Source organism: Littorina saxatilis, linkage group LG11 (genome assembly GCF_037325665.1).
Source record: "Littorina saxatilis isolate snail1 linkage group LG11, US_GU_Lsax_2.0, whole genome shotgun sequence".
Lineage (NCBI taxonomy): Eukaryota > Metazoa > Mollusca > Gastropoda > Littorinimorpha > Littorinidae > Littorina > Littorina saxatilis.
This window is the reverse complement of record NC_090255.1, coordinates 6,882,950-6,893,410: the sequence shown is the minus strand read 5'-3', so window position 1 is coordinate 6,893,410 and position 10,461 is coordinate 6,882,950. Positions and strand designations below refer to the sequence as shown.

Sequence of the window (10,461 nt, the reverse complement as noted above, 5' to 3'; positions counted from 1 at the left end):
GTAAAGGGTTGGAAGAGTTAGTCTGTTAATATGCAAAATAGCAAGGAAAGACAGAATAACTATTACCTGGTAAATAACAGCAGTGTCCATTTTAATTGCCGGGTCTCTATCCGTAGGAGGATAACTTGCTGGAAATTTGACAGAATTTACCGAAGTCAAAATTGACGTCAGCAACGACAGTTCTGTATTCTCAGACTTGAAATAAATATATTTGTGTTCAGTTAACTTGAATTTGAAATCAGCAACAACAAAATATTCTCAGACTTGACATATATTTGGGTTCACTTAAACATGGAAATAAGCAACGACATTTTTTTTTTATTCTTCAAATATTATAAACTTAATATATATTTGGGTTCATTTGAAGTGGAATTGAATCAATAACGAAAATAAAAAATTCTCAGACTTGACATATATTTGGGTTCCGTTTAAGTTAAAATTGAAATCATAAAGAAAAAAACAAGTTTAGTCAGTTCTGTACGCGCAAGTAGCTTATAACAGACTTGAAATAAGTTTTTGGATTCAGTGAAACAGTGAAATAGAATCTAAAATTACCTACGACACAAATGCACGTGCAACATGCACGTTACTTAGAACAGACAACGCAGGATAAGACCTTGTTGTTGACGTACGGGGGGCAGGTGAGACTACCGCACGCGGCGGTCACGTAGAAGATGGTCCAGCCCTTGTGGTTCAGCTCCCCGCCGTGGTCATCTTGAGGATAGGCATCGAGACAGATGTATTCCGTGGCGTAGTGAGCACTGTGGGAGGCGACCAGGTTGCCGTAGTACTGGCGTGTCCAGCCTGTAGGACACACGTTGGTCCCGGGCACCATGATGGTGGTGGACTGGGAGGCCTGGCACACGGAGCAGGGCGCGTCGTGGTTGTAGTGATGGGGGATGCCGTTGTACTCCGCTCCCCAAACATGGGCGTACCCATTCCTTGATGACTTGTTGTCAAACGTCGGCGACTTGCTCATGCACAGAATGTTGGTACCGTGGCCTTTGCTGTTGTAGTGCTTGGCCCCCACCAGACCTGATCAAAGCGAAGGAGAAATCGTTATAACGTGCATGCCATCATTGTCCTCAACGTAGTCGTCGTCGTCATCATCAACGTCGTCATTATTGACGTCGTCATCATTGACGTCGTCATCATCGACGTCATCATCGTCGTCGTCGTCGTAGTCGTAGTCGTCGTCGTCGTCATCATCATCATCATCATCATCATCATCATCATCATCATCATCATCATCATTATCATTATCATCATCATCATCAGCATCAGCAGCAGCAGCAGCAGCAGCATCATCTGCATCAGCATCAGCATCAGCATCATCAACATCAACATCATCATCATCATCATCATCATCATCATCGCCATCATCATCACCATCATCATCACCATCATCATCATCATATCATCATCATCATCATCATCATCATCATCATTATCATCATCATCATCATCATCATCTTAGAGTGCGCAACACCTTAATCAAGCAGGGTTCTCAAATCAAGGAACTCAAACGACAGTAGTGTGCTTTGGACATAGGGATATTGCAAACAACAACAACAACAACAACAACAACAACAACAACAACAACAACAACAACAACAACAACAACAACAAGTCGCGTAAGGCGAAATTACTACATTTAGTCAAGCTGTGGAACTCACAGAATGAAACTGAACGCACTGCATTTTTCCACAATGACCGTAGTACGCCGCTTGTGCATAACGGAGTGAAACCGACGAGCCTGTTCTGCGCGGTAGTGGTTTCGCTGTGCTGCATAGCACACTTTTCTGTACCTCTCTTCGTTTGAACTTTCTGAGCGTGTTTTTAATCCAAACATATCATATCTATATGTTTTTGGAATCAGGAACCGACAAGGAATAAGATGAAATTGTTTTTACTCGTCTCGATTCCTATTCGTATGTTAGTCGACTCATAGAATGAAACTAAAATAAGATTTGTGAATGCAGTGTCAAACTGCAAAAAAAAAAAAAAAAAAAAAAAAAAAAAAAGATGACATTGTTTTTAAATCGATTTCGGAAATTTAATTTTGATCATCATTTTTATATTTTTAATTTTCAGAGCTTGTTTTTAATTTAGATATAACATACTAGATGATTACCCGCTTCGCCGGGTACCGGCTTCGCCGGGAAGAAGTAGAGCCAAATACCAGGCTCCGCCTGGGACCCGGCTCTGTCGGGTGTACGCCGGCGAAGCCGGCGCACGAAGGAAAGGAGATAAACGCGCAAAACACTGGAGACCTTCTAAAATTAGTAACGTGCAGTGACCTTCTAAAAATAGTAACGTAGTAACGGGAATATGGATTGACGCCACACGGAGGAAGGGAGATAACTGCGGCTGAAAACACTGGAGAAGATAAGGAAGAGTTACTGGTAGTGGATCCAGACAAAAAAACAAACAAAAAATCGGTTCAGCGCGCACAGCGCTGCGCGCTGAGAGCACGTGTTGAAATATCTCATCGATGGGTGTAGCTGATTACGGTGTCCAAATTTGAAAAAGATCCACCGAGAACTTTGGCCGTGCATCGCGAACAGACAGACAGACAGACAGACAGACAGACAGACAGACAGATAGACAGACAGACAGACAGACAGACAGACAGACAGACAGACACTAGTCGAATATATATATAGATTTATATGTTTTTGGAATTAGGAAATGATGTAGAATAAGATGAACGTAAATTTGGATCGTTTTATAGCCACCAAGCTGAAATGTAATACCGAAATCCGGCCTTCGTCGAAGATTGCTTTACAAAAATGTCAATCAATTTAATTGAAAAATGAGGGTGTGACAGTGCCGCCTCAACTTTTACCAAAAAAACGGATATGACGTCATCAAAAGTATTTATCGAAAAAAACAAAAACATCCGGGGATATCATTCCCAGAAACTCTCATGTCAAATTTCATAAAGATCGGTTCAGTAGTTTGGTTTGAATCGCTCTACACACACACACGCACAGACAGACACACACACGCACAGACAGACAGACACACACACACACATACACCACGACCCTCGTCTCGATTCCCCCTCTATGTTAAAACATTTAGTCAAAACTTGACTAAATGTAAAGACAACAGCAGCAGCAGCAGCATTCTATTTTAGTTTTCACTCACCGGAGTAAACTGTCGTTGATCCATAAGGACAGGTCTTCCATCCCCAGCGGACAAAGGAGGAGCCTGGAGAAAGCCAGTAAAACACAGTGAAGGGTACAGCACATTTGTGGCATCATCAACAATGTATTTTGAATCTTCAGAACAGTAGCGCAGCCATTCAATGATTGGTCTATGCGTGCGCAACAGTCACCGGGCTGAAAACAATGATGGGGGGGGGGGGGGGGAGGGGGGGAGTGATTGAAGGATCGTGTAATCCTAAAACACTTAAATAAAAAGAAAACACACCAGTAACCAGGTTAGGTACGTTTATATCTATAATCAATATTTCGGCACGTTACTGCCTTCTTCGGGATAGTTACTGGTGTGTTTTCTTTTTATCCTAAAACACTGTATGATTTTCGCATTCAAAAGAATTATTTTGTCAAACAAACATATAAACAATGGTATAGTTTGAACTACATAAACCGGATGATGTGGAAAGTGGACGTTCCTTATATATACAACTCAAGAAGGAATTTTACGCTGGGTATCCCTAGTCGGACGGTGTGGGTCGCGTAAGACCCATGCGCTGAAAGAGCGAAGATAAACAATTAACCCTCCACCACGAAATGAGTCGCATGTCACCTCGCGCGGTTCTGCGCTAGGCTTAATATAAGTCCGGGGAGTGTCTGGTAACAGTGTGAGGGTCACCTTAGTCACAGGCTTATAACTCAAACAGTTTTTGCTCTTTTCTAAAACGGTTTTCACCACTGGATAGAGCATAAAAAAAACTTTAGGAAAATGTAAAAATATGAAAATCATGCAAAGGTGACATGCGACTCATTCCGTGGTGGAGGGTCACTAATAGTAATGCAACAAAGGATTGAAGGAATTAAAGCATGACAAAACACACACACACACACACACACACACACACACACACACACACACACACACACACACACACACACACACACACATTGACAAAGCAAATACCTTGATTCTTTGCTTTGGTTTCAACTGAGGTGACTCTGCTTCCTAGGCTAGTAATGGAGCCAGCCTGCTGGGTTTTGGTCGTCTGAAAGGTGCTCTCGACGGTTGTCAGTTTGGTCTTGAGGGAGGTCACTACTTTCGTCAGTTCGTTAAGATCCTTACGGAGGCTCTTGGTTTTCTTTACGTCTCTGTCACATTAGGGAACATGAAATGCATCAGAAACAGAAAACTAGTCGTGTAAAGCTATATAAACACTTTCGTCAGTTCTTCAACATCTTTACGGAGGCTCTTGGTTTTCTTTACGTCTCTGTCACATTAGGGAACATGAAATGCATCAGAAACAGAAAACTAGTCGTGTGAAGCTATATAAACATATTTGGTCAATCTGCCGGCATGACACTTTAAGACTAACACACTAAAACAGTCACCACCGACATTACAAGCATTTCAGACGATGTGAGGCAATACCATCCCCAAAATTAAACTTGGAGAATACATGGAATAACTTAGTTTTCTGGGTAGTTATTGAAGTGATTTATGAAAAGAAAAGAACACTATGTGAATACTAAAGAACATAGACTGCCGTTGCTATGGAAACTGGCTTAAACAGCGCCATATTGGATTTCTAGGAAACGGTTTAACAGCAACATCATACACCAGAAATGCTTAATATTTGGCACAAAGATACACATGACTTCTATCTACAATCATGTAGAACGATGTTTTTAGAAAAGGCCACAGTTGAATTTCTATTAATTTTCGAAATGAGGATTAATGAATATGCGGTTAGAAATTCATTAATCTTTATTACAAAAATTAATATAAATTCAACTGTAGTCTTTACAAACAGCGATTATAAACTGATAGCCAAGTGTTTGGCAAAAAGGTTAGGAAGCGTTATTGGTGATATTGTTCAGAAAGATCAAGTCGGTTATATTAAAGGCAGAAAAGTATCTACAATATTAAGGTTAATTGATGATGTAATCGAACAGTCACACGAGTTAAATCAACCTGGTCTGTTGGTCGCAATTGACTGTGTTCAAGCGTACGATAGTATTTCAAAAGAGTTTATTATTAAAGCCTTTCAAAAATTCGGGTTTGGGCCAGAATTTGTTCAATGGGTGACTGTGTTAATGAACGACACGGTTAGCTCAGTGCAGTATTGTGGATGGTTGTCGGATTTTTTTGATGTGAAAGCCGGGATTCGTCAAGGGTGCCCGTTTTCATGTTTGGCCTTTGTACTGGCCATTGAATTGCTGGCATCAAAAATAAGACAGTGTAGACGTATTAAAGGAATTTCGTTATGGAATAATGTTGATATTGCAACCGTTATTAAAATTGCTCTGTATGCAGACGATATCACCCTTTTTTTAAAGGATGAGATTGATATGTATTATGCACTTGAAATAATGAATGACTTTTCTAGTTTTTCAGGCTTAAGGATACATAAGAGAAAGTCTGAGGCGATGTGGTTGGGTAGTAGGAAACATTGTGATGAAACATTTTATAATTTTGTTTGGAAGAAGAAGTTGAAGATTTTGGGTGTATATTTTTGTAATGATAAGAGTGCTTCTTTGGTAGAAGATAACTGGACTGGAAGAATAAGGAATATTAAGCGATTGATTTGTGCATGGGAGAAGCGAAATTTGAGCATTTTAGGGAAAATATGTATTGTGAAAACGTTTTTAATTTCACAATTTGTGTATATTATGCAAGCGTTTGTATTACCTGACTGTGTTTTGAATGAAGTCAATACCTTATTGTACAGATTTTTGTGGCGAAAAAGATATTGTAATCGGAAGGCCTTTGAAAAGGTGAAAAGAAGCGTTTTATGTTTTGAAATTGAAAAAGGTGGTTTAAAAATGATCGATATTAGGCAAATGCAAATTTCTTTTTTATTACAATGGGTTTCACAACTGACTACATCAAATGAAAATGATAATTGGAGTCTCACTCCAAAGATGATGTATTTGCGTTTTGGAAAGCACTTTGAATGTTTCTTATCGAATGTAAACAGTGCAAGATTTAAAGGGTTAGACCTAGTGAAATCACACTTTTGGAAAGCAGTATTAAAATATTGGCTGGATAATAACCACTACGATCGTGGGACAATCGGGCCGATTTTATTATGGAATAATGCATGCATAACGTATAGTGGCAAAGTTTTATTTTTTGAAAGTTGGATACGACGAGGTGTATTGGTATTAACTGACATTGTACGTTCGGGAGACATATTATCATATCAAGATATATGTGATTTGATTGGATATTCGCCAAACCGAATTCTTGAATATAATGTTGTAAAAGCTGCTGTGTCATTATTCATGAGGAAAAATGTTGTAAATATGACTGATGATGTTTGTATTACCCCACTGTTTAACGGCAAAAATGTGTTAAGTGCCAAAGAATATCGGAAAGAGATTATTAATATGAAAACAGATGTACCATGTTCCGGAGGATTTTGGAAGAGAAAGTTTAATGTAGAAATTGATGAACGTTCTTGGATAGTTGCCCATCAGTCAACACAAGAGACTAGATTAAGAGTTTTACACTGGAAAATTATGCACAACATTTATCCGACCAACATTCTCCTGTGTAAAATGAAAGTAACGGAAACTAATAAATGTAATTACTGTTGTGATGTAACTGATTTCATTGAACACTTCTTTTTTGAATGCCCGGTTGTATACAAATTCTGGAAGTTTATTGAAGAATTTATTTTTCGTACTTTAGAAATTAAGATTGTTTTGAAAGTTAGTGATGTTTTATTTGGTATGCATTTTGTAATGGTGAAAAAGGCAACTATGTATAAATTGAACCACATTATCTTAATCGGAAAGATGTGCGTTAGTATATATAAAAAAACAAATTCGTTTTTACCGTTGGAAAGTATTTTTAATAGGCAGTTACAGATAAGAAGCATTTTTGTGTGAGTGTTCGAAGAACAAAACGTTAAAAAAAAGTTAGCTTGTTGTACTCGATAAGATGTATTTAATTCATTGTATGAGATATTGTTGATTGTTGTTATTTATTTGAATAAAATTGTAAAAAAGTCAACAACAACAACAACAAAAAAACAAAAAAAAAACAAAACTGTAGTCTTTAGTAAACATATCGTACAATATGATTGTAGATAAAAGTCATGTGTATCTTTGTGCCAAATATCATGCATTTCTGATGTATGATGTCGCTGTAAAACCGTTTCCTGGAAATCCAATATGGCGGCTGTTTCCATAGCAACGGCGATTTGTGTCCATTAATATTTACACATGTTTTATTCATTGTTATAAGTCACTTCAATAACTACCAAGAAAACTAGGTTAGTCCATGTATTCTCCAAGTTTAATTTTAGTGACACACATCGCCTTAAAGGCATATGTACGCGCTCCCGTGTTTACAAAGTGTAGTTTGCCCATAATCGATGTCAAACGCACCATAAGACCATGTAATGACGATATGTCGCCATGCGCGGACCATATACATGCATTACAGCTTGTTTTAGAGTCTCAAAAACTTTCCCTTGCGTCAACGCTACCTCTGTTGGCAAATCTATAAATAGGACGATCCAGATCAAAATGAAAATTAACATATCTCAACATTGAAGGGGTCCTAGACCACAATATTTTGCAGGGAACTTAATTTAGCATGTCTCCAGCTGTTGGTAAAGCAATTAGCGTGTATAGTCATCGAGTACATATGGCTTTAAGTCTTGTCTTGCCAAAACCGAAGACTTGAGAGGGGTCAAGCTCGCCTTTGTGAAGCATGCGAAAGTAGTACTCAATTCATCTATTTTCTGTTATATTTAGTACATTTTCAGAGTAACCATGAAATATCTTTATACTTTTGGGTTCGGGCTATGATTAGAAATACTATGACGTCCCTTTAGGATTGATTACAACCATTTGGATTTGGATCAGAATTTTGAAAAATGTAATATCTTTGCTCTGCTTTATGAAAATGACACAACAAACAAAATTAACGTAATCATGGAAACAATTGAACAAGTTACTGTAAATGAAAATCTTTTATTTTAGTTACACTCGACACATTTTGACAACTTGTATGCAGCATTTTTACTTATATTGTTCTTGATCTTTTGATTGAAGGGACATTGATGCCTAGTGACACGCGTCATTTTCACTTACATTCTTTTCAAAGTAATTGTCAATAGATTCATGTCAAATATGATCAACGTCACCCGAAAACATCAAACTTTTCAACAACAACAACAACAACAACAACAACAACAACAACAACAACAACAACAACAACAACAACAACAACAACAACAAAGACCAGATAGACAGCCAACGTTCCAACATTCAATATAAAAAAACCAGAAGGGTAGGTAATTGGAACGTTTCTTATTGACAAAAGTTACCACCTTTAAAAAAAAAACGGTTCAAAAACAACAACAATGATGATTATGATGCCAAAACACGATCGCTTGACTGATTAAAATGGTTTTTTGAAACCCTCTGGTACTGAAACAATGTTCCCTTTGAATTCAGAAGTGTTTGATTCCTTGACGTATTATGTTTCTATTGTAATCTATTTATTTATTTATTTTATTTATTTATATGGGAGATTTATATAGCGCTTGACGTTCTCTAAGCGCTTTACATATTAATTTCTGCCGTTATTAATTTCGAAACGATCAGGCCATTTACGTATAATCATGGAAATACAATTATTTTGAGGCCTTAATGTCAATGATAGATTCATTATTTACATGACTTATAAATCGAGCAGCTCCGCTCCTCTGCAAAGCCTGTCATCTTGCAAGGTCGGTCACATTCTTTTGTAGCACACATTTCACACAAACAAAAACAACTATCATACATACTCATCGCTACTATCGACACAGGTCGCTTGGTTTGGCACAACCTGCACCATCGTCACAGCAAGCATCATCGTCAGCATCATCACAGCTTTCATCGTGGTCGTTGGTTCGTTGGGGATGGAGCTTGGATCCTTTTGTTGTTCAGGGGGGCGTGGATCCCTAGCGTAGTCTCGGTGAGCGGTTGCAGTCTGGGCTGGAGGGGAAAGAGTTCCTTGGGCAGTTCTGTGAGAGGGGTGGGGTTTTATGGGTTTGGTTCCATCCGCGTTGCTGGATCTGGTTTCGTGTTCGCCTTGGCTCACAGCTGGGGGTAGGTTCAATCCCGGGTGACTTTTGTTTTCAATTTCTGATTAAACATCCGCTCTCTTTCTCTTCTCTCGTTCTCTCATTCTCTCTGGCTATATCTCGCTGTTTTACTCTCTCTGTCTCTATCTCTGTCTTTTAAGTCTGTCTGTCTGCCTGTCTGCCTGTCTTGTCTGTCTGTCTGCCTGTCTGCCTGTCTGTCTGTCTGTATGTCTGTCTTTCTTTCGTTCTATCTGTTTGTCTGTCTGTCTGTCCGTCTCTATGTCTGTCTGTCTGTCTGTCTGTCTGTCTGTCTGTCTGTGTCTGTCTGTCTGTCTGCCTGTCTGCCTGCCTGTCTGTCTGTCTGTCTGTCTGTCTGTGTCTGTCTGTCTCTGTCTCTGTCCCCCTCTGTCTCTGTCTTTGTCTCTCTCTGTGTCTGTGTCTGTGTCTCTGTCTCTCTCTCTCTCTCTCTCTCTCTCTCTCTCTCTCTCTCTCTCTCTCTCTCAGACACATACACTCTCTATCTCTCTCTTCAACACAGCTTACACAGGGGCGGACGACCCCCCCTCCAGCAAAAAAAACACAAATTGGAAAGCTGATTCTATGACCATTTATAAGTTCAAATGGCACCAGATGGCACCATTTTGCTTCTTTGAGCCAAACATTTTTCCAGGGGGCATGCCCCCGGACCCCCCTAGCAAATTCGGGCGCTTCGCGCCCATCACATTCACTTTCGATTCAAAGTGCATCCCCCCTTACAAAGCAACTGATCCGCCCCTGTACACTTTCTCTCACCATCTCTCTCTCTCTCTCTCTCTCTCTCTCTCTCTCTCTCTCTCTCTCTCTCTCTCTCTCTCTCTCTCTCTCTCTCTCTCTCTCTCTCTCTCTTAAATGGCAAACTCATTTGAGTAATATTTGCAAACTAGTATCAAAGAATTTGTACCTGTTATCAAAATTAAGGCATTACGCAGATTCTGAAGCACTCACAATTTTCTATTACGCCCACTTAATGCCTCATATAAACTTCGGTTCGACACTTTGGGATAACTGCAGTGATGTTCATTGAAAAAGACTCAATTCCCTGCATCGCCGAGCTGCAAAACTTATTCTGCATGAGTTGAATAGGTCCAGGGATGATAAACTAAAGCTCTTGAATGTCCTCCTCTTGAAAGATCAGTTGACGTTAAACAAGGCTGTGTTCATAATGACGACTG

The 10,461-nt window shown here is 39.2% G+C and overlaps 1 protein-coding gene across 1 annotated transcript; it reads right to left on the bottom strand.

Moving 5' to 3' along the window:
• Positions 1 to 9,315, bottom strand: LOC138979641 (short-chain collagen C4-like). The gene is made up of 4 exons (XM_070352359.1): positions 8,972 to 9,315; positions 4,129 to 4,313; positions 3,154 to 3,216; positions 1 to 1,035 (listed from the first exon to the last, which is right to left on the bottom strand). The coding sequence occupies exons 1-4, from the start codon at positions 9,061 to 9,063 to the stop codon at positions 587 to 589; spliced, it is 789 nt and encodes a 262-aa protein (XP_070208460.1). The 5' UTR covers positions 9,064 to 9,315; the 3' UTR covers positions 1 to 586.
• Between the last annotated feature and the right edge of the window lie 1,146 nt (positions 9,316 to 10,461).

Excerpts from the sequence above, each read along its gene's own strand:
- LOC138979641 (XM_070352359.1), bottom strand. The coding sequence starts at position 9,063 with ATGAAAGCTGTGATGATGCTGACGATGATGCTTGCTGTGACGATGGTG. Across the intron at positions 3,217-4,128 it reads AACCAAAGCAAAGAATCAAG|GCTCCTCCTTTGTCCGCTGG; the intron begins GTATTTGCTTTG and ends GGCTTTCTCCAG. Across the intron at positions 1,036-3,153 it reads ATCAACGACAGTTTACTCCG|GTCTGGTGGGGGCCAAGCAC; the intron begins GTGAGTGAAAAC and ends CGCTTTGATCAG.